General features: G+C 45.9%; 1 protein-coding gene across 1 annotated transcript in view; it reads left to right on the forward strand.

Annotated features, from left to right (window-relative positions):
- LOC125941568 (pancreatic lipase-related protein 2-like) overlaps positions 1 to 14,372 on the forward strand; it is a 59,082-nt gene extending 44,710 nt beyond the window's left edge. The window contains exons 7-10 of the mRNA XM_049659095.1: positions 1,497 to 1,754; positions 5,821 to 5,947; positions 9,172 to 9,402; positions 13,357 to 14,372. Coding sequence (XP_049515052.1) covers positions 1,497 to 1,754; positions 5,821 to 5,947; positions 9,172 to 9,402; positions 13,357 to 13,459 — 719 coding nt within the window. The 3' untranslated portion in view covers positions 13,460 to 14,372. The remainder of the gene's footprint in view (positions 1 to 1,496; positions 1,755 to 5,820; positions 5,948 to 9,171; positions 9,403 to 13,356) is intronic.
- Positions 14,373 to 24,547: the final 10,175 nt, after the last annotated feature.

The following is a 24,547-nucleotide window of genomic DNA, read 5'->3' on the forward strand; positions in this document are numbered from 1 at the left end:
GAAACACGAAAGGCGCTGCCTGTCAAACAAATGTGCCGACGTTTGGTTGAAGAGGAGAAGGGTAACAAGCGGCGCCACACACGGAAATTTTTGACCCGTTTTTTACGCCCTCCTTCAGCTTGAGGCTGTTCAAAGTAGAATATATTCAAAGAATAATTTATCAATTTTCATTGTTGCAGATGATGACCATTGCCACAGGGAGCCGAGGGTATGTTTCATTTCTGGCGAGCATTGGAGACAGTCCACGTTGACAGCTAAGAAAATAGCCTAAATAATGTAACTCATCTGGAATAGCCTAGCAGACGTCTCTGCGACTTGACGGCACTTTGCGTCGACAAGTGAAAGCAGAGAACAGCAGATATTATCGCTGCATTATTTTGCCGCTGTTTATTTGTGACTTCTAGTGGAGGCCCGTGTTTCTGAGGGTCTACAGCATTCTAGTAGACCCTCCGCCTAACAGTTCGCTTGTGCGAACCAATGAAAAACACCACGTCGATTACATTAAGCGTATGAAAATCGTGACTACGTATTGCGGTGAGCAGACGACCTTCCCTTCGAGTGTGCAAGGCTTCTGCAAAGCCGCGATCTTGTTTAGACATCAAAGTACCCTGCATCGTTACTGATTTCGGTTCTGTCTTCGCGAAGCTGTCTCTTCTGCCGGCTTCGTCAGAATTCGAACAAGACTTAAGAGGACCGCTATCCGCTTAGCTCTGTATTAAGCCCTCTACGGCGAGCCTTAGAACACATCCTACACATGCTCGTGCGATGCGCATGCATGATTTGGGCGCAGAACGGCCTCAGACGCTTGGTCAGCGGGTCTGGAACTCGGTGTCGATCACGCCTGGTTAAAAACTTTCCGTCTCCATTCTAGGCTGTGAAAGCGTATGTACAGCGAATCTGCTGCCGACGTTACACAAGCGCCACCACCACAAGGCGTCGCAGCGTCGAGATCAATGTAGTGCCCACGACCTCTTTCGCGATCTTTTCGTTGGTGCTTCGACGCCGCGGTGCACGTTCGCGGCACCCATGCGCTTGCGTGTAACCCGCGTTCACGAAGTGAACGTCACTGTAATTTTTTCAGTCTTGCCCTGACCTAGATTAAGGTCGCAGCACACTCTGCGTGACCGAAGCAACGGATAGAGCGCTCACTAATCAAGGACAGATACATCCTGTGCACACGTTCGTCACGAACGCACACAGGTTTGCCGGAGTGCAGCATATATCCTCATTCTAGTAGACCCTCCGCCTGGCGAAAGTGCGTCATTGAAATAATTCAATTTCTCAAAGTAAAGTGCGTCACTAAACTTGTAAAGCACAACTTACACGCGACCTGCAGACATGATAGCATCGGACTGTGTAATTTGAACATACGAGAAAACATAATTCTGTTACGCGGAAACTACTAGCTCTGGAGACGAAAATTTTTCTTTGTCGACGCGACAGTGTACACGCACGGACGCAGAAAATTTGCCGGAGACACGCCTTGCCTCTTGCAGGAGCGGACCTTCTGTGCGAGCATTTGCGTTCGTACGACTACTACATGGAGACAATCGCGACGGCGGCACCGTGCGCCATGGTGGGCTACGTGTGCACCGACTGGTCCTCGTTCGTGGCCGGCCGCTGCACCGACTGCGGGCCGCGCAACGATGGCTGCCTGCGGTTCGGCGAGCCCGCGGCGCAACACCGGGCGCTGGCCGATGCCTCGCGCTCCGTTCTCGTCTACCTGCGCACGGCCGGCTACTACCCGTACTGCGGTGAGAGCCGATGTGAGATGAGTACGATGTTGGCGTCTTTGGTGCGTAGCTGTCGACGTTTGCGTCCCAAAAGTCATGCGGAACAACGAAAAGGCGGACAGAAAGAGTGTACGTTCAAGTGGACGCTCTTACCATGCGTTTCTTCTTTCTTCCGCTAATCATTTGCACCACAGGCATTGAGAGCTATTCAGTCCATGTTATGGTGTATGACGACCTGAAATATTTCGTTTATTTATTTATCTATATTCAGTACTACTGCTCTCCTTCGGGAGCGTGGCAGTTGGGCAGTACAATAGTTCTTCTGTACAGTGCAAGGCAAAAAACGACATATGCAGTGCAAGTTGTACAAACTATACAAGTAATACAATATTAAGATCAAACGGTGTAGTAATAATAAAAAGAAAGGGAAAAAGAGACATGAAGCTTTACGAAAATGGCCAAGCAGAATAACGATAGCACTGGTATCACTAGGGGCAAGTAATGAAACCGAAGTAACTAAAATTAAACTTCGAGCGTTAAGAATCACTATGGCAAACGAGTAAACTGTCGCAAATGAGAATGTTTATTGAAATTTTCTAACGAACAAAGAAGTCTGTGTCCCTGAATGCACAAGTACTCTTACCCACACAGTTTTCTTTAAATATTTGCCAGATAAATTACAGTCACACCGGTATGAAAGAAGGCAACACAATTCGGCTCGTGCAAGCCTTCGTCCACCGTAGAATCACGTACGTTGCCTCTTACTTAAAGTGGCAGGTAGCCGAGAAAGCGAAATTAGAACGATTAATCAGGAAAGTGAATAAGCAAGCCTTAGGGTTACCAAGGAACACGAGCACAGGTGGGAAATTGTTAGAACTTGGGTTGCACAACACGCTTGACGAATTAATAGAAGCGCGCGACATAGCTCAATGCCAAAGACTTTCAAGGATGAAAACTGGTAGGTGCATCCTTCAAAAACTAGGCATATTTATCACACGCAGCATGGAGAAAAAGCAGACGTACTCGCGACGGTGAGAGGCGGAATAGTAGTTCCGCCGTTACCCCATAAAAAACATGCACCCGTAACATCACGTCGGTAGAAAAAAACAAGAGAGCGCAGAACATGCAAAGGAAATTCGGGAACTGCAAAGAAGTGGTCTTCGTGGACGTAGCCCGATATGCGTGCAGGCGCGGCATACGTGGTCGCGGCAGTCGATTGCGAAGGCAAATGCAAGACGAGCGTTACGGTGCAAACCCCACATCTCGAGACAGCCGAGGAGGTGGCCATCGCCCTCGCAGTGGCCACCACCGAGGCCGAAATAGTCATCAGCGACTCGCAAACAGCGATACGTAACTATGCTAACGGCCGTGTCTCCCGAGAGGCGCTGCGAATACTAAGGAATAACGAGGGAAAAATCCGAAACAAAAACGACACGTCATTCATATGGACGCTCGCACACACCCGCACCCCACTGGCCGGCAACGAGGCGGCACACGCTTGAGAGCTCACGAACCGAGCAGTTGCGGAAGCCTTGGCCGATGCCACATGCGTGGGGGAGTGGGAGTGGGGGGAACGTATGACTAGCTATAATGAAATAACGCAGCACTACAAGCTCGGTAGACGCAAATACCCGCCATCACACAACAAATTAAGTAAGAAGCAGGCAGTTGCGTGGGGACAACTGCAAACACACACGTACCCAAATCCAGTGACCTTTCGTCTATGTTACCCAGATCTTTATTCGACGGATAAACGTAGGGCGTGCGATGCCAGGGCCACCCTGGGACACATGCTATGGGAATGCTCGAGTTTAAACGACGAAATACACAGAAACCACGAGGAGGCCGTCTCGAACCGCAGGACGCGCTGGGAGGCGGCTGTGCTAAGCTCCGCATTAGAAGATCAACTCTGGGCCGTCCAGCGAGCCGAGGAAGCCGCCCCAGCCCAAGGGCTCAAGGCCGAAGCCTAGGCCGGGGCTAAGGCCCGCCCCGAATTAACTTCGCAGGACCCTCAATAAAGTTTTTCAATCAATCACTCAATCAGATAAATTCAAATAATTATTCGATGTTGGGGATAGTAGCGTCAAGTTGGTCCATTCTGCTATTGCGAGCGGGAAGAAAGAATACACAGACATATACAGGGTGTCCCAGCTATCACGCAGCACGATTTAAAAAAAGAGGAACGGCGTTACGCGAAGGAAACCTAGTGCGTATTGTTTCCAGTACAGTGGAGTATCCGCTAGTAATTTTTTCTTTACTGAGATTTAATAAATAATTATATATTCTAATTCTAATTAATTAATTCTAAGTTCTAGAGCAACATGAAAAACTCCCGATACAGCTTTCTGTTGCTCAATACGTGCTACATAAATGTGTTTTTCCGAGCATGAAAGAAGCCCGCGAATACACGCAAAGTGCCTCAAGCGGCCAGTCGTGCGGCAATTCTGCGTGTATTCGCGGGCTTCTTTCACACTCGGAAAAACACATTTATGTAGCACGTATTGAGCAACAGAAAGCTGTATCGGGAGTTTTTCATGTTGCTCTAGAACTTTCTCATTGACACTTTGATAATTATGACAGTACTTCTCGAGTTATAGATAATTAATTAGAATTAATAATTAAATCTCACTAACGAAAAAGAATACTGGTGGCTACTCCAATGTACTGGAAACAATACGCACTAGGTTTAATTCGCGTAACGCCGTTCCTCTTTCTTTTTTTTTAAATCGTGCTGCGTGATAGCTGGGACACACTGTATATATACACTAAGTAAGGACAGCACAGGTCAGAGCGGGAAAAGACAAGAAAGAACGTTTTTCAGGTCGTGGTATTGTCACGTGCTTTACACTATGACAAGGATGAGTAGTAATATTGAATACACTTATATTAACCTGGTGGTTCCATTTCGATATGCTGTAATGTTGCTGAGCGCTCGACGTGACTGGTTCAGTTATCGGCCGTAGTGGCCGTTCTGCACAATGGGTGGATTGAGGAAATGGTCGTGTACCGAACATTCACTGCTCGTTAAACAATCCAACGTGGTGAAAATTAGCCCAGAGCCCTTGACTAAAGCGTACCTCATAGTCCTTGTATTTGCTTCAGTTGTTAAGGATCCCCTGAAATAAATAAATAAATAAATAAATAAATAAATAAATAAATAAATAAATAAATAAATAAATAAATAAATAAATAAATAAATAAATAAATATTCATGTACTTTTTGCCGAAATGTGTCGCACTGAGTAATTAATTATGAATTTGGATGTATACAGGACCTGAACTGCAAACAGTCATCTCCGCTAGCACTTGATTGATAAAACAAAAACAATGTAACAATATGACTATGACGTAGAATACTAACCATTCAATTATGGGAGGGTATAGGAGGTGCAAGAAGAGACTCCATGTCTCGGTAATCATAAACCGACATGAAAAGAAAAAAAAAAGACTAATTGTAAATCTTAATGATCAAAAACGAACACGCTAAATATGTGCAACAAAATAAAGCACCAAGCAAATAATGCAGCCAGGCTCTCCTGAAGATGACACAAAAGCAATTAGGAAACTTGACACATCACCATGCCTTTCTGTTAAACTCCTTCGGTAAAAATGAAGCGTGAAGCAATATCCTTATGCGAAAGCGCTTAATGCCGAAAAAGACGGGGACGAAACAAATTAGGTTGGGGAGGAAACGAGATATCTTCGTAGTATTTGCGCCCATGCTGTTGTATTGGTTTCATCCACGTCTTCTAGCGCAGTTAAATTCTATTTACCGGAGTTGCAATGCGGGCTTCAGCCCACCTTGCTGGTATGTGAAGCTGCAAACTATGAGATCGTCGGGCATTCCAGTAGCGCAGTTAAGAAGACGTCCGAAAGAAGACACCAATACAAACACACGTACGTGTCTGTATGTATTGTTTGTGTGTATTTGCAAAAATACACACGCACATGTGTGTTTATTTGTGACTTGTAGTGGAGGCCCGTGTTTCATGTTGCGCTGCTAGAATGCCTCATGAATCGCAAGTGGCGCCTTCTCTACGAAAACTGACTTAACTTCGTGCATCTGCACGCACTCGCATTCATGCAGTGTACCACTACGAGGTGAGGTTGGAGGTGATTGCGGATGTGGCTAGCCGATTCAGCCTGGACAACTCGTCGCTCACAGTCACGCTGGGACCCAAAGTGAAGCTGCACATACCTCTCGTCGCCGATGTGTAAGTGCCACCACTTCTCATTCATGTTTTATACGTTAGCTTCTTTGATACGATTCACTCCAATGAATGGCTAGTTGGTATCAATTGCCGTTGATGAGACGCCGTCAGTGAGTTGTAAAGGAGTGAGAAGCGGAGCTAATGTGCTTTGGGAGATGAAGCGGAGCTTAAGCGGCTACACTTCGTGTGGGCTAGGTGGTCATTCACGTTGACCGCAAACTTAGGGGGGGGGGGGGGGGGGGGGGGGGGTAGGGGGAATTGGAACATCCTGCTCCTCGTTTGTTCCTTGTGTCTGTGTCCGATATCTTTGCGGAAAATTTCCAGTAAACAAGCAAAGGAGGAAGCGGGCCAGTTGACTGCACCAACTTTGGCTAGGGGTGAGTGTGGCGGAAGAGGAATCATCACATCAAATATGACATTCGGGAGCGAGAAACTTGGGCCGTGCCTTTTTCATGAACTAATCATGGAAAGGACAGACTATCATGCCCAATATCGGTATTACTGAAGTCTTGAAAAGGAAAACATGGATCTTAGGACTCTTTCACGTCGAGTTCTGAAGGAATTTTTCATTAGCCGTGCGATTGTATGTGAATAGTTTATGCTGTTGTATGCGCTTCCTTTTATTGCTTGGAATAATTTTGTATTTGTCTTGTATGTGAAAGTGCTTTTATATCTTCTTATGTACCTGGAAAAATGTGTTGTTTCATCACGTTACATAAATCTCTCATTTCTGTTAGGAGAAGGCGTGTATTGTTGGTAAAAAAAAATTTGGTTACAGTGTATGTTTTTCAAAACATATTTTATGTGTCGTTGTATTGTTGCATGAAAAGTCTTCAGAAAATGCCTGCTGACAAATACTGTAGGGGCAGGGGCCTTTGTCAAGCCGCTTAAAATAACGGCTTTTTGCTCCAGTCCTAGCATTTGTACATTTAAAGATGAATGCTGAAATAAAGGAATGGAATGGAATGGAAGCAGAAGGAAATCGGGCTGTTGCAGCTAGAATACTCTGCGCTATACAGATGCGCTCGCCGCTAGCGGCAGCTTTATTATTACGTGAGGTGGCGATGCGCGAGGTCAGCGTGGATTGCTGGCGCCAGCTTTGTCTTTTTTTTTAGAGCGCAGCTCTTAGGTTCCCGAACGAGTGCAGCGAAGGATGAAAGCGTGAACGCGGAGCCCAGCAGGGGATGACATAATCTAGGAGGAAAGCGGAGGTGGAGGGCATGGCGAAAGCGTGAGAACAAAAGCGTAGTCCGGCGACGATGTCTACGAGATGGCGCCAGAGTAGCGCGCGTCGTCTGGGAGGTCTGTCGGCGGAGGATGCTGTGAATCGCGCTCACGCGTCACCCACGCGCTGCCTCTCGCGATCGCCAGATTATCGAGGCAGTCACGCCACACTTCGCTTCGCATGCAACGTGCCGCACGAGACAGATTGTCTGCGTCAGCCAATATATCGCGAAATGAAAACACGTATGCAGCTGCGCTAAAGTTTCGCATTAGGGATAAGCGTAATCGTCAGTAAATTTTTTCGCACTCCTTTGTCCATACTTCACGTAAAGGGCATTACATACAGGGTGTCCCAGCTAAAAGTAGTCAATGTTTTAAAAATGACGGAGTGTTCTAGGAGGCTCAAACCAACTCAGTGGTGTTGAGGATCGCGTGTCCTAGTCTGCGGTATGTTTTTCGTTTTGCCAAGTCAATTAGTATAAACTAAATGCCAAACTTTTCAAATATTGGCTCCACCAAGAAAGTTCCAATACGAAAGTTGTAGACCACATTTAAATATGGCCGACTGAAGTGTTTTCAACTAAGTACCATTGATGGAGCTTCTTCGCAGCGAGGCATTTTCGCATCCCATAGAAGATGCTGATGTTCTCCCGCGTCCTCAGATGTAGAAATCATTCCACGATATCTTCGCCGACTTCACGATTATTTTAACACTGCGCTTATAAATTAGGTTATTGAATCTGGCCGTTTACCTGCTTTAACTGTATGGTTCTTATTTATTTATCTGTTTCGTTTAATGTCATAAGCTTTTTTCTTCTTCGATTCATACCAGGCCTACTGCTGGGCATTTCATGCTTTTAATGTGAAACTTTTTCCGTGAACTACTCCGACATTGGACATGTCATCGTCGTCTTAGTCACTGTGTTTGTGAGTAGAAGCTGGTTTTATTGTTTCGTTCCCCCTTTCAATGTTTTGTAAGTAAACTAAACCGGAAGTCTTGGACGTCCAATATGTTCACGCATGCCTGATTTGCGGCCCATTGCCTTTACCAGACAGGTGCCATCTTTTGGGTACTCGTTTATTTTACTGCGATAACTCGGCGTTTTTTTATTTTTTGGTCTCGTCATTGTCATAAGGAGGAGCAGCTCTTTTTTATGTCCACTACTGAACGAAGGCCTCTCCCATTGATCTCGAATTACCCCTGTCATGCACTAGCTGATTCAATGTTATGCCCGCAACTTTCACCATATTTTTGTCTCTTTTGACCTTGTAAATACTGACGCGAATTGTGTAGACGTTCTGGAAGGCACGCGGTCACCAGCGATTACGCTGGTACCTCAACGAGTCACGTATAAAAGCCGACGCGCTACACCCGATGATCAGATTTCGCCGATCACCGACGGCGCTCGCCGCTATCCTTGTGCTTTAATTGTCACTTGCTTTTGTGGGCACAAGCTCGGCTAATAAAGAGCTCATTTCGGGATTCACGGTCATTCTTCGCCGTCACTACAACGTAGCAATAGTCTGTAAATACACGGATGGATGGATGGAAGCTATTAGCACCCCCTTTGAAACGCGGTGGGGGGTTGCGCCACCAAGCTCTTGTTATTATCTTGCCTAATGCCCTACCTATATTTCTGAGAAAACACACAAATACAAAAAAATTGCAAGCATCAAACTTTTTGAACCATTACTCGGAACTCTGTTTTTGTACGCCTCCGTTGTTTCTGGTCTCTGTACTTTTCTGTCACACCTCCAATCGCCTGTTACTAATCTCTATTGCGGACATGTTTACTTTGCCCCTCCTAATCCTGAACCCAAGGGCTTCAAGGAGGCCTGAGGAGCCTAAACTGGCAGCTGGGTCTTCACGTTTCAATAAAACATCTTCCATTGTTTCCCCAGCTTTACCGCAGCAAGGACATGCATCTTCGTCTTTGGTGCACCTCGCTTTATAACTACGCGTTCTAAGGCATTCTGAAACTAAACACTTGGAACGAACGCAGCGCCACGCCGGAGCACAGTGGTCTGCGCCGGGATGATGTTGGCGACGTGCTGACCGACTTCAAGCTGCAACCGCCGGCTGTGCGCAGCTACACACGGCTCGCCACCAGCCTGGAACCCCTGGACGCGCTGCGCGAGGTCACTGTGGCCAGCGCCAGAGGCGACCACTTCGGCACCCTCGAGTCGCTCGTCAACTTCGTGCACATGAAGCCGATGAACCACGCTAGTCAGAGGTGAGCGCAGTATGATGTGTACTCTCGGTCATAGTTGTAAGTACGTGCCTAAATGGACACTGAAGGAAACACTGGATCACGTTAGATCAATAAGATATTCTTTAATAACTCTACTTTTGTTCATTTCGCGGTAATAGGTGTATTATTAGGAGAAGAAATGACAGCCAGAGGTTTATTTTTGTATATCGTGCAGAAACTCCAGCGGTGGTGCGTCCGTGTTACGTCACTATATTGCAAAGTCCATACGTCACTATGGCTATCGGTCCAGATATCTGTATAATCATGATTATGTGAAGAAAAATAAAGCGCAAGCAAAAAGTGTTGTTTCACAATATTGACCATTGGGATTCAGTAAAAGTTAGCAAAACTTTTTCATGTTGAGTCCTTCACTCATTTAGAATACAATGTAGTACACGTTTAAAGATGCAACTACTGGCAAGCAGGCTATATCAAAATGCATGGCGTCATGATGAGCTGGTGCGGGAATGTGGAGGCAGCGTCGCCACCTGCTTGTCGTTTCTGCGTCTTTTTCGGGCTTACCAAGCGTCTCCTCGCTCTAAGAGCCTGGCATTGCTGGAAGGGGAATTTAGCAATACTGGTCCAACCAATTTTCACTTCAATGCCCCTTTATTCTCCGCTCACTTACGTTGCGGCTAAAGCTAGAAATGTATGAAAATATTTTCCCCTTACTAAAATGAAACGGCGTTCTCTACGTTAAATTTTGTTTACTTTCTTATTTTTTCTTAACCTCCCGCTTTTTTTTCTTTTCATACAATAAATTGGCGGATCTGTGTTTCAGTAAAACAGGCACTGTTTGAGCAACTGACAGTCGTGTATGGTTGTATTTTGAATCCTCATGGAAGAGAAGGACCAGGAACACGAACATGAACACTAACATGAAGGTCTCTTAATTTCATCACTGTCTCTTGCCTTGAAGAGAAGCAGCAAATGTAGCTTACTTTTAGAGTGTTATAAAGGCAATGAATCTCTTGCTTACAAAGCCTGCGATAATTGTCACGTTGTAGAGATGGTGAATAAACACAGTTGCACAACGCATGTCATGAAACTGTTTATTGGGCAAACCTTTGCCCAGCGAAATAGGTAATCCTCGGTGCAATGATAGCAGCGAGCACACTCGTCGACCGTCGAAATCTGATTTGCGTATGAAGAACGTAGGCTTTTATACATGACTCGTCGAGATTGCAGCGCAAACGCTGGTGCTCGCCTACCTTCATTACAACATTATTCGCTTCGCGCATACCATCTGATTACACAAGGTCTGGCGAGAACATAGACAACATATAGAATCAACGACAACATTCGAGTAAGTTCCAAAGCATAAATGCACGTCTTGCGCTGAGCGATTACATTAAATTGTTAGCGGGTGAAATGTGCTCCCAGGAAAAGGGATAAACAAGTACACATGTCAATATAAAGCTTGTTATACAGGGTGTTGTAATTCGGGTTAGGATGTAGAAAGAAAAATGATGCAGTTTTGTGCCAGTGTTCAGGTCAGCCATTGATGGTGAGTGAGCGAAATTGCCATTGATGGTGTTTGCAATCTTTAACGAAGGCGCAGTTTCGCCCGAAAGGCGGAACATTGATACCTACGAGTATGTCGAAGTACTAGACAACGATACGAAATAAGGTTCGTGGTTTTATAGGCCGCATAAGTTTCAGTCAACACTCGTTTACTTCACAAAGGAACAAGCGCGGTGCCATGCGCGCACAAGCTACATAAACAGATCTCACTCGATGACCACGAGCACTCTGTCACAACGCCGGCATGATCAAAAGCGCCGGCCGCGTGCGGGTAGTGCTTTGTGCTGCCTCTCGCTTCCCTGCGTATCGGAAACATGAGATTGTGCGACCTCATACATTTTTCTTTTTCTTTCATTTTTTATTTATTGAGCATTCTTTTTTTACACAGTGATATGTTAAAATACAATGATTCATACAATGATAGCGGTTGCACAAGAACAAATGCAATGAAACATTGAAAAAGACGCAAGGACAGGAATTAAAAGCTTCTGAAATAGCAGCTTGACAGGATTCCTGATCCTAATATTTTAAAGCAGTTTTGGCAGCAAACAGTGCGAGGTAACAATGCATGTTCATCTAAAAGAAATAATTATAAAAATAGTAAAGAAAAGTAGGCATCCATAGAGTGAAATAATATACATGTACATACAAAAAAGTATGTAAACAGTGTAAAAATAAGAATCAGCAAAGAGTGAAAGAAAAATACCAGCATATATAAAAAATATGCCATATATTAAAGAAAAAAAAACGTACACACAAACCACTTACACAAAAGGGAGGAACTTTGCTGAAAAGAATGAATGCATACACTAGGCGCCCAGGTACACAGAGCGCACGAAGCCATCTGGGTTCGCCCTCAGTCTTTGCACACGCCTCAGATTACCTCCAAGATACATCGTGTGGCTGCCGTATCCGCTCAGCCGTGAGGCCAAACTTGTGCAGCCACGGTCGGGGTGAAGGAGGAGACGCGCTTTCCCCTCCTTTCCTCTTTGGCGCACGCTTGGTCACGTGACCTCCAACATTGGGCGCGCGGTAAGGCAGAGGGAATCAAGGCACTATCCTTTTTGGTTTACCCCGGCACGTTTACCCCGGCTGCCAAAAGCGTTCCTAAAGTCTCAGCTCCGGACCCGTTGCTGTTTTGCTTGTTTGTTCATCAGATATTGATTCTGGAAAATTTTACTGAATTTACTTTCGTTTCTAATGGCACACATTTATTTATTTATTTATTTATTTATTTATTTATTTATTTATTTATTTATTTATTTATTTATTTATTTATTTATTTATTTATTTATTCAGTTATTCATTCATGCCCGAACGTACAACTTCTGCTCAGTTGACCACTATTGTAGGGGTCTAAAATCAATAACAAGAACGAGAACATTTAAGCAGGTACAGTTGTTACTTCTACATTCAACCAAAGTATGCATCTAGCATGGATGACGAAACCACATCTGCGGGAACATCACAACATTTGCATCCAACTGATTCCTCGCGAATCATAATCGTATTTATGCTTACATCACCTAAAATGTCCAGGAACTAAAACGGCAAATAATGCTTATCTGTGTGACGCAGCTTCTTGGTGTATGTAAAAGGCGTTCATGGATTCACTAAAATCAACAGATGACAAACTGATAGATGGTGCTCTCGCACACTTTTCTGCACCTAGTGAAGCCGTGACGACCAATTCGAAGATCACTATTTCTTTCGGTAGTTTTTATTTGCTCTATAATTTTGTGTTGGTTAAGGAGCACATGTGAGCATCGGTTACAGTGGATAGCGAGGTTTACAGGATAGATTACCCGCTGACAACTATTTCTGTGCTCCCTAAGTCTTGTGTTGACGCATATGACGTTTCAGCGATATACTACTTGCTACAGATTAGTAGTAGACGGCACACAAGTTCTGTTTCGCACCCAACGGCACTGAAGTGCACAGTCTGTTAGACCGTAAACTTCTTCAAGGTTTTTTTCACGCTATTCACCTTATTGCCCAAACTAACGAGTTTTTCGGTGATGAGAACACAAGTGCATCGCGCTTGTTAGCTCTCTTTTTGAGTGTATGCGTTATGGTGAGAACATATGAATAGTTACCGGCCGTACTATCGTTTCTTTGCAGAATTGTTAATTGCGTTTGCTCTTTCAACCGGAAAAAGCACTAATAACCTTTTCATTGATAGTGGGGTCCAAGCAATCTGGGAATCCGATTGCGTTTAATTTTCCACATGCTTCAAGCTTTTCGATATCGTGTGGTCGCACAATTTCTCAATTCAACAAAATAAACAAGACTGAGCGACCCCTCATATGACGAGTTCTGAGCGGCTGTTCCATTCGTTATTTCCAATAGCTGGATATGTGTGGTCACTTTCATGTAATTACTTCTTTGTCACTGCGCTGGTCACTCTCGCAGGGAACAGATTGAAGGCTCCAAGCTGTTCTGCCCAGTTGGCGGCACAGTGGTGCACCCGAGGCACTCCGTGCTCACTCTCACCGCTTGCACGGGAGCTGCGTGACTGCGGACGTGGCTTTACGGAGGCAAACATCAGTGCAGTCTTCAACACTGGCCAGGCGGTCTGAAGAAGGAAGCTATCTTCACCGTCATGGCCGCGTTGGACACTTGCCTTGGGCCCGGGTCGAACGCTACAGCCACCAACTTTTGGAGGAGTAGACAAAAACTATTTCATGCTGGGCTGTTACGATGAAAATACCATGGCAGAACTTCCCATGCGCAGTGTTTATTGATGGGCACAAAGAATAGGGTTACAGACACTTCCATGTGAGGTGCTAACAGCGTCCCCACATGCAACAGTTACGCAATCTTCCTGTTAGTAGCCAGCCATAGCGAAAGTAGGGCCTGTCTTACACTGTATAAATGCAAATAAGCCGAAAAGGGTATTCTAAGGACTCCCTTGAGACTACATGCCTGAAAGCCGTGCTCCCTTACAGTACGTGGTGCACAAATGTTCAGCGCCCTCCATTTTTCTCACTCGCAAAACAGGGATGACGAAAGGAGCGACAGCCTCAACTTTACAACATTTTAAAGAGGGAGTTTACAAGAGAGAAGACTCCCTTTAGCGTAAACGGAGTTTTATTTCTTGTTCTCTGTGTTATTTTATTTTATTTTAAGCATGCGTGTGAAGTAAACGAGCAATGAGAGATATAGTGTCCAAATGTTTCTTTTTTCTTACTGCAAAATTAAACATTTCCAGAGTGCTAGTGAAACTTATCAAAGCAATATAATTTACGATTTATTTGTCTCGTCGACCACAATGTCCTGTCGCCCTGCAAGGTCGCCCCCGACACCTGACTTTGGAAGTGCGGCCATGCAGGGCTTCAACGGCTTCGGTCACAGAATTTTCTTGCTTCTGTTTGCTCTCCTGTAAACTGAAACTGAAACTGAAGTCTAAGCTCGCGAAGCGGTATACTGTCGTCGGCGCTGGTGCGGGCAGCCGCTTTGCTTTTCGTATGTGTGTTTGCGAGAGAATCTGGCGACCGTCGGAGCGTGTTTCGTATACTGTGGTATCTTTATACCTTACAAAAGGACTACCTGCGCCAGTGCACAGCACGGCGGTCTCCATGAAGTCATCGCCTTTTCGTTTCCGGTGTACTACAACACGCCTTTGTGGTTATCCGCGCGGCCGTTCTCGAGGCATTCCCCGCTGCGCCACGATATGCAAGCGGCTAGTGAAGCCTCACCCACAGTCACGCCAAAGTCGAAGAGCGTGCGGCGTCGACTGCTTTGGAAACAGCGCGTTTCGAATTACCACTCGCCTTACTTGCCTTTTGCGTTACGTGGCTTTTTTAGCTGCGGTGGTGAGTGTTTGCGTACGGTGCGCACCCGATGCGCTGTGTGCGTAATGTCAAACTTTTATGTCACCTGTTGAGATCAATCGGTCCGCTACTGTCTCAGACAGATTTTGAGAAAAGGAACTAGTGCCGCAAAATCCAAGTGTGGATTTGGCTATTCGGTGTCACCTAGCCTTTTAAAAGGTCAGAGTGTTTTTGTTTCTTTCTGGTGTACTTAAAGGAAGAAACGGAATAAATTCAGAAATGCCTACACATTCGTCTGCTTGGTGAGCCTTTGGAGTACTTTAGTGACGTGTTCATGTCCAGATTTGTTGGGAATGCGTACTTGGACATCAGTTACGTTTCAATGCACTAAAAGAAAGCACGTAACCAGTGTCAATATTTTTCTTGTTTCTAGCGCCAAGTGCTATCAGCCAGCGAGTTATACCTGCAACTAGAAATCAACCACAGGCCATTTGATTCACTCGGTTTGGATCCTGAAAATGCACACTGGTGAAAGCATGCATGATTAAGTGCGGCTGTGCAACATTGGCTCGCTGCAGTGATGCATATGAGTGTAACATGGAAACCGACTTAATAATAAATCACTCTGCAGCAATTTGTTCTGAATTACACTTTTAAAAATAAAGAGAAATTTTAGTAAACGACCACGCGTTTTTGTTTTGTTTTTTAACTCAGTGAGTGGTGCCCTACCTTCACAGATTTCTTGCTTCCACGTGGTAGAAAGGTGCTGCTGTCATTGTATCGCACTGAAGCTTCTATACATTAGGTGTCCTTGTGGTACCTGGCAAAATTTCTCAAAACAAGTATGTTTCAGATAAACGTGAATTCTTGCAAAACATGGCACCGGTAAAAGCTCACGGGCGTCCTTTAAATGCGAATAGAATCTTTGGCATTGTCAGACTAGTTCCTTTTCCGGCTGTCTGGCCATCTCTCCAAAACGAGGTCCAATACCGTAGATACCGATCCCAAACGTGGTGGAGTCTCAAATGCAGTCCGTTCACCTGTGTATGTGCCACTGTGTGTGCTCCACTGGTTATGTGTTCCGCTTTTCAATGAACCTCTTTGACGCCAACTTGGGTCAATGTGTACGTACCACTGGGTATCCGCGCGGACTTCACGGCGGCGCCTGCAGAAGGCGTAGCGTGTCCGCAGGGAAGGGCGAGCGAGGAACGCTGTCGCAGTAGACGCCTCATAAACGAGGTGTTTAACCTATTCGCCTAATGGGATAGTCATCGTAGATAAGTTGGGTGGAATTTTGCTGTGCGTGACGCTCGTAATCATTGCGAGACAGAGATGAGAACGCATCACATACGCACATCAGTAATCTCACGCGAACGTCGACCGACTAAATAATTTAGTGCAGGTTGACGCTCCTGTAGGGTTGGAGTCTAAACGTTCCTGCTGTTTTAGGCTAGGGCCACCATGTTGGTGTAACATCTCTGATGCTTCCAGATTCTGGACACGGTGCCATACAGGTTCCTGCGCTTTGCCGAGAAACAGCTCAAGGACGACTTCGAGCTGCTCCAGAGGGCCGCCCATGTCGCCCGCGATGTATTCAAGGTGCCTTCACTCCTCGACTCATGCACACAACAAAACGAAGGAGGTGCCCGCTTCTGGATGGTGACTAAAGCGGTAACTCATTCTGTCACTTCAACCCCATCCAAACACTTAAGTGGCGGGTGCGTATGATACACGGCACACAGCAGGTCCAACGCAGTGGTTTACTGTTTGCGATGTATGTAAAGGTCACAGCACAAACGCTGGTAACAGAGTTTCCAGCTGCTAATCCACCAGATGACGTTCGTCTCTTCGTTGTCCGGGCAGGTCGGCGACAAAAAGCATTTTACACACGTGCAAAGCATGTGTTAGCGGGACAGACTGTTACTGCACAAAACAGCGCCCGGAGTAGCTAAGGCGCAAGGGGAACAAGACAATTTGGAGAACTGTGCAATTACGGCCCTCTATATATGCAGACACACATTATACGAATTCGAACCGTGAAGCGAACAAGTTCACTTTGTTTCTGGAAGCAGCTCTTACTAACTTCATTGCGATTGCGCGCGATGCAGGAAGGGTTGAACAAGTTCCTGAATCCATTCGTCATGGAGTATAACGAACTGCGTGAAGGCAGTCTGGACTTCACAGTGACCCATAACGATCCCGTGGCTCCCTACGACCCCAAAGCTGTGGTTCTCTTCTTGGCTACATGATAGTTTCTGCACGAGCACCGCCGTTTCCCTGGCATCAGCATCAACGTGTCAGTGCTTGAGCGCTTTCTCCCTGTGCAGTTCCTGCAGTACATCACGTTCACCAAGCGGGTCGTCACGGTCCACCTGATCGGTGTCGAGGGAATCGAGCTCCCGTTCAAAGTGTGCTCCATGGTTTTGGTCGTCGGCCAAACGGAACTGTTGACGCACATCACGCTCGACAGGTTGAGCTTTAAACGCTCGTTTTTCGAGGTATCATCATAGAAGTGTCGATAGCTTAGTCTTCTTTACATGACACAATGATACGAGACGGCTGAGAAGGGACCCAGTCAGTGGCTATGGCTGTCAGTGGCTATGGCTGGGTACGATATTGCTGCACGATTTGATTTCCAACCAAACTTTGATTTTGATACTCACTTTCTCTTATCCTTATAATTTTTATTTACACTCTTCATTCATCGCCGTTCATACATTACGCTCAGACAAGCAATCATTTCGAAAGAGTAGTAAGCTTAGATCAGAATCCAATAAGTATTAAGGATTTTGTTGACTTATGGCTCGCTCGTATGGTTGGCTACGCGTCAGTGGCCACGGGCATTTTGTGGGTCAGTTTTGCCAAACCACTCACGCTATATGTATCTTATGACCCCTCGTGGTTGGCTAAGTGGTTGTGACGTCGCGCTGCTGATCGCGATGTGTTCGGTTCGATTCCCGACCACAATGGCCGCACTCCGATGAGAGTGGAATGCAAGAACTTTTGTGTACCACGCTTCGGATGCACGTTAAGTACCCTCAGGTCGTGAAAATAAGTCATAGTCCCCACTACGGCGTTCCTCATGAATAGCGTTACGTGTTATCAGCATATAACTTTCGTTTGCATTTGGGGGTTGTATATCCGTCTATATCCCTTTTCCCTTTAAACCACTGTTCTTTGGGGTCTGATGTTAATGCGGGAAAGAAATCGGTGTTTATTGGGACTTGTGTTTGTAAATAGTCTGTAATTACTGGAGAAAATATAACGCACCTGACATGACACAACTTTATTTACCAGATACCAAACACTCTGTAGAAATAATTGATCTAAACCTCGAGTGAAAATAACGAATAGAACACGACGCGTTCAGGAGCATAAAAGTAATACTTAAATTGTTGAAAGATGGCCATGTACGTTGTCAGAGATTGATCAGTCATCGGGAAGCTATTGACCGGGCCGGCCATCCTTTGCTGTGCGCTCCGAAAGTCAGAAGATATAACTTTATACAGTGCATGTTCTACAAATGCCTTACATAATAACAATCAGTATTTAATACTTGCTTCAGTATGCACGAAAACTCTACTTTAGCAGCAACAAATCAAAATTAAATATTCACGAGAAGTAAAAACCACGTCTGAATGGATTATTATGACTCGAGAAATCGTGGTTTTGAAGGTATTGTTAGGCACCCCATTTTTTTTTTTTTTTTGACACCGACACCGCGTTCCAATGCCCACACTGCGTGTTCCAGGAGACCCGCTCCGTGAATGCGTCTCTCTCTCGCTCTCATAGCGCGCAAAACCTCTTCACCTCGGAGAGCACGAACGTACAAACGCGCCAGCTGTGCACGAAGACTACAACGCACGAACGCAATCGTTTGGTTTACAAAATGATCTAAGCAACTTACCGCTGAAACCATCTCCAGACTTTCAGCATCTCGGTTTTTGCTGGAATAAACAGTGGTGTCCTTTTCGGCAATTGGAAGTTACTTACAGCAGACTACGCTGTCGCATCCCGCAATTGAATTTTTATTTACATAGAGCTGGTCTCACGATGTCCCCTTTATATCACAACTGTAAGGAAATGGAATCAATAAAACACTACTTTTTATCACGCAGACGATATTCACACCAGAGAAAGTTATTACTGGAAGCTCCACTCTACACAATTGGATTAGGTTTAAACATACCAGTACTGTTATCATTTGGGGCCTCAGCACTAGGCTATAGTCACAGAGACGTGAGCTGCGCAGTATTTCATTTTTTAACTCAAACAAAACGATTACCCTGCTAATTATTGTATTTGTATTCTACACATCAGATGCATTCATATCATCTAAATTGGTTTCTCCAAATTGTGTCTTAATATTACCTCTCCCTGGTTGTAAAAGCTTTTCACTTTCACCTTTTCAGTTAGTCTGACTGCTCCCTCGTATGGTGATGACGATGATGATGTATGGTGTTCAATGGCGCAAGGGCCAGATATGGCCAAAGAGCGCCAGGCCAGTGTTCATGAGTTGACAATGGAGCAATGAATTGCGAAATGATGATATATGTTGTTTTCTGGCGCAAGGGCCAGCTATGGCCAAAGAGCGCCAAGACGTGGTGTACCGAGTGAGCAATGGTATGATCAATGACAGTGGTAGGTGTAGGGTGGCTGTAAAGGGGCCTAAAATTCTGCGCACTAAAGGTGCGTAAAATACAAAATTAATAAGATCATGACAATGATGTGATAGGGCGCAATGAATATGGTATAAAAAAATCTGTGAGCGATACAAGGCACTACTGCCTCACAGAGACCCTTAGAAGCAAGAGCCTGGAGGAGAGTGCATTTCAAAATGCTGTCGCAGCCGCGTCCTCTGAAAGAGGACCCTGCTACGAATCTCTCGGGCGAAGAACTTGCATACTGTCGATGTCGTTTAAAAAGGCTAAAACTGAGTCGTGCTGAAATACCGGGTCATTAGCTAAAAACATCGCTGGGTGAAGGGGTATGTTCTCTCTATAGGCTTGAACAAAGTGTTTCTTTCTTTCAGGTTCTATTAATGGACACTGTACTAGGATGTGAAGTACAGTAAGTGCTTCCCCGCATCTATTACAGGTTGGGGGTTCGCCTCCAGACAGCAGGTAATTATGCGTGCTGTAAGTGTGTCCTATTCTGAGCCTACAGAATAGGACATCATTTCTTCTAGATTTCGTGGTCGATGGCCAGTTTCCTAAATGGGGCTTAATTAAATGGAGCTTGTTATGAGTCTGGCCGTCCCACAAACGCTGCCAATGGACTCGAAGTCTCTTGCGTAGATATGGCTTCATATCATGAACAGGGACGGGCATAGATGTGTTGCCAGCTTTTGCCTCGACGGATGTGGCAAGCTGGTCTGCCAGTACATTTCCCTCGATGTCTCGGTGTCCTGGCACCCAGCACACCACAACATGCTGCCCAGATGCATAAATACTACATATGAATGAATAAAGCGATACTATTATGGGATTTTTGTGCCTTTTAAGAGATTTTAAAGCTTTTACTACGCTCAGCGAGTCTGTGTAGATGATTGCTTTGGGTATTTTCGAGTCCTTGATATGTTTAAGAGCCGACAGTATTGCATAAGCCTCTGCTGTAAAAATGCTCGTTTGTGGGTGCAGGGCGTCGGCATCTGAAAATGATGGGCCAACCGCTGCATAAGAGACGCCAGCATGAGACTTAGATGCATCGGTGTAAAATTCCGGACAGGAGTATTTATGCTGCAGTTCAAGGAAGTGCATTCGAATGTGTGCAACGGGGGCGTGCTTCGTAACATGTAAAAAGGACAAATCATACTCTACAATCTGCCACTGCCACGGTGCGACCTGTATAGTGGGTGTCATTAGACGATGTTCAAAAAGTGGGACATCCATTTCCTCAGCCAGACTTCTCACACGCAACGAGAAGGGCTCTCTTACTGCAGGGCGGTTATGAAAGAGGTGGGAGCTGGACAAATCATTTACGGTGGAATATGAAGGATGTTCACTGTTTGCGTTCACTCTAAGGAAATATATGAAAGCTGTGTAGGTCCTCTGCAAGTGGAGGGACCACTCATTGGATTCCACGTAAAGGCTTTCTACAGGGCTTGTCCTAAAGGCACCTGTAGACAAGCGAATACCTAGATGGTGGATGGGGTCCAGCATCTTCAACGCGGTTGGGGTGGCTGACTGATAAATTATGGCCCCGTAGTCTAGGCGTGTTCGTATGAGGCTTTTATACACGTTTAAGAGACATTTTTTGTCGCTACCCCATGTAGTGTGTGACAACACTTTTAAAATATTCATTGTTTTCATGCACTTGTCTTTTAGATATTTTAGGTGTGGTATGAATGTCAGCTTTGTGTCAAGAATTATGCCTAAGAATTTATGTTCCGTTTTTACAGGTAGACTCTGTCCTTGCAGGTGAATGTCGGGGTCGGGGTACAGTCCTCTCTTTCGAGAAAAAAGGACGCAGGTGCTCTTTTGTGGATTTAGGCAGAACCCATTCTCGTCTGCCCATTTAGCCACCTTGTTCAGACCAAGCTGAACCTGCCGCTCACAGATGGCAAGGTTGCACGATTTAAATCCAATCTGTACATCATCGACGTACGTTGAATAGAACATGTTGCGTGGGATGCATAGACGCAAGGAATTCATTTTTATAATAAAGAGAGTGCAACTGAGCACCCCACCCTGCGGCACTCCGGTTTCCTGCACAAAAGGTCGTGATAAAGCATTGCCAACTCGAACACGGAATGTGCGATTCAGCAGATAACTTTCAATCACATTTAGCATATTACCACGTATATCAAAGTGGGAGAGGTCTCTCAGTATTCCGAACCGCCATGTGGTGTCGTATGCTTTTTCCATATCGAGGAAAACAGAAAGGAAGAATTGTTTGTGAACAAAAGCTTCACGTATCTGTGCCTCAATACGTATCAAATGGTCAATGGTGGATCGACCCTCGCGAAAACCGCACTGGTATGGGTCAAGCAGCTTGTTTGATTCTAGGAAATGTATCAGACGACGGTTTATCATTTTCTCAAAAGCTTTGCAGAGGCAGCTTGTTAGAGCTATGGGCCGGTAACTCGATACGGACGATGGATCCTTGCCCTGCTTCAGGATAGGGATCACTATGGCCTCTTTCCAGGCAGAGGGGATCTCGCCGGAGGTCCATATAGAGTTATAGAGACAGAGAAGGGTTTTCTTCGTTTCAGAGGGTAGGTTTTTCAACATGTCATATAGTATACGGTCAGGGCCTGGGGCAGATTGGTTGCAACAGGTGAGTGATGCATGCAGCTCTGCTAGGGAGAAAGGTAGGTTATATGGTTCGTTTCCGGTGCTCTTTCGGTCGAGTTTTTGTTTTTCTATTGCTGATTTGTATCTTTTAAACGCTGGAGAATAGTGTGATGAACTGGAAACATGTTCAAAATGTGCACCCAGATGGTTCGCTTGGTCCTCCAGGCTGTCTCCCTGTCTGTCTACCAGGGGAGGCGGATGTGTTTGTCGTCCTCTTACTCTATTCACCCTGTTCCAAACCTTGGCCTCATCCGTGTACGAGTTGATACTTGATAAAAATGTTTGCCAGCTGTCTCTCCTGGCTTGTCTGCGTGTTCTCCTACCTTGGGACTTGATTTTCTTGAAACTGACAAGGTTTTCAGCAGTAGGATAATTGCGAAGCTGCCTCCATGCTCTGTTCTGCTGCCTACGTGCGTTCCGGCATTGTTCATTCCACCACGGAACACGGCGTTTGCTAGAAAGACCACTTGTTTGGGGAATACACTTAGAAGCTGCATCTATTATGAAATTTGTAAAATACTCGATGGCACCGCCAATTCCGAGCGATGAAATGTCAGCCCACGAGAGCTTACTGGTAAGTGTTTGGAATTTTTCCCAGTCCGCTGCATTGACCTTCCACCGGGGAGCATGTGGTGGAGATTCGTATTGTCTTGGCGCTCTCAGCAGTATTGGGAAATGGTCGCTCCCGTAAGGGTTTTTTATAACTTCCCATTCAAGTTCAGGTAATATTGATGGAGAAGCTATGCTGAGGTCTATAGAGGAAAAGGTTTTGTTTGCAAGACAATAATATGTCGGTTCTTTTTTGTTAAGCAGACAAGCACCGGATGAGAAAAGAAAATCTTGAATTAGACGGCCTCGCGCATCGATGCGAGCGTCGCCCCACAGACTGTTGTGTGCATTGAGATCGCCAAGAACAAGATAGGGCTCGGGCAATTCGTCTATCAAGGACTGAAATTCGTGTTTGTGTAAGCGGTAATGTGGGGGTATGTATAGCGAGCAAATGGTGATGAGTTTGTTAAGGAGAACCAGTCGAACTGCCACTGCTTCAAGGGGTGTTTGCAGCTGCAAACGTTGACATGCTATGTTTTTGTGAGTCATAATGGCAACACCGCCTGATGATGCGAGACCATCATCGCGATCTTTACGAAACGTAACATACTGTCGAAGAAAGTTTGTATGTGTCGATTTTAAATGAGTTTCCTGTACACACAGCACTTTTGGATTGTGTTTGTGGAGAAGTTCTAGCACATCATCGAGGTTCCTAAGAAGGCCTCTGATGTTCCATTGTATAATTTGTGTGGCCATACTGAAAGTACATGGGTGCTGTGTGTACTAAAAACAAAAAGGAAGTGTTGCATTAGATTACAGAGCCCTTTCCAGGCCCTGTAACGCGGGATTTGTCTTTTCTGAAGCGGTCGAGGGAACCTCGCCGCTCCTTAGGCGCTTGGTGCGCCGTCGGGGTGGGTGTGGTGTCCATTGCCTCTTGTGAGGCGCCGGACACGCGCTCTTGCGAGCGAGAAGTTTCACGAGAAAGTCTCGCCGCGAAGGACGAGACATTTGCGCCCACCAGCCCGGATGTCGATGGGGCTGCCTTTGGGCCTGAGCTGCGCCGGCTGTTGCCAGCACCAGCAGGGGCCGGTGAGGGTGAGGCAGCCTTGACTGCACCCACCGTGGGAGCTGCTGGCGGGCCTGCGGGTTCGCTACGCGACGCGCAGGCTGCCACCGAGGACTGTTGTGGTGCCGGCAACCCTAGGGTAACCGGGCCTGTTCGCTGGTTGGGTGGAGTAGACTTAGCTCCTTCCACCCTGGGGGCAGGAGCCACAAGCGACAGCTCGCTGCGCGCGAGCTGGGCAGGTGGCAGTAGCCGCTGCGACGCTGCCCCTTGACGCGCCGCATCAGCATATGTGGTAGTGTGGAATGGTGAGCACCTTTTACGTGCTTCCCTGAACGATATGTTCTCGCGCACTTTGAGAGTGATAATTTCTTTTTCTTTTTTCCAGTTAGGACAGGATCTGGAGTAAGCTGGATGTTCACCATCACAGTTTACACAGTGTGGTGTCGCTTCGCAGTTATCTGAGGCGTGACCTTGGACTCCACATTTCGCGCATGTAAGTCTACCACGACAGCTCTGCGAGCCGTGGCCAAATCTTTGACATTGGAAACATCGTCTTGGATTAGGTATGTATGGTCTGACAGCTATCTTAGTGTATCCGGTTTCTATTGTTTGTGGCAGATCGCAAGTGGCAAAGGTCAGGATCAGGTGTTTTGTAGGAATTTCTTTATTGTCTCGTCGGATATTGATACGCTGTACATTGGTTACATTTTGCTCTTTCCAGCCCTCCAATAGTTCGGTTTCGGACAAGTCAATGAGATCTGCATCAGAAACTACTCCGCGTGCTGTATTCATAGAACGGTGAGGTGAAATGGTAACAGGAATGTCTCCAAATGCCACAAGCTTGTTGAGTTTATTGTGCTGCTCTTTATCACGGATCTCAAGCAGGAGGTCCCCGCTCGCCATTTTGGTGACTTTGTAAC

This window comes from Dermacentor silvarum, chromosome 11 (genome assembly GCF_013339745.2).
Source record: "Dermacentor silvarum isolate Dsil-2018 chromosome 11, BIME_Dsil_1.4, whole genome shotgun sequence".
In the NCBI taxonomy this organism is placed as follows: Eukaryota; Metazoa; Arthropoda; class Arachnida; order Ixodida; family Ixodidae; genus Dermacentor; species Dermacentor silvarum.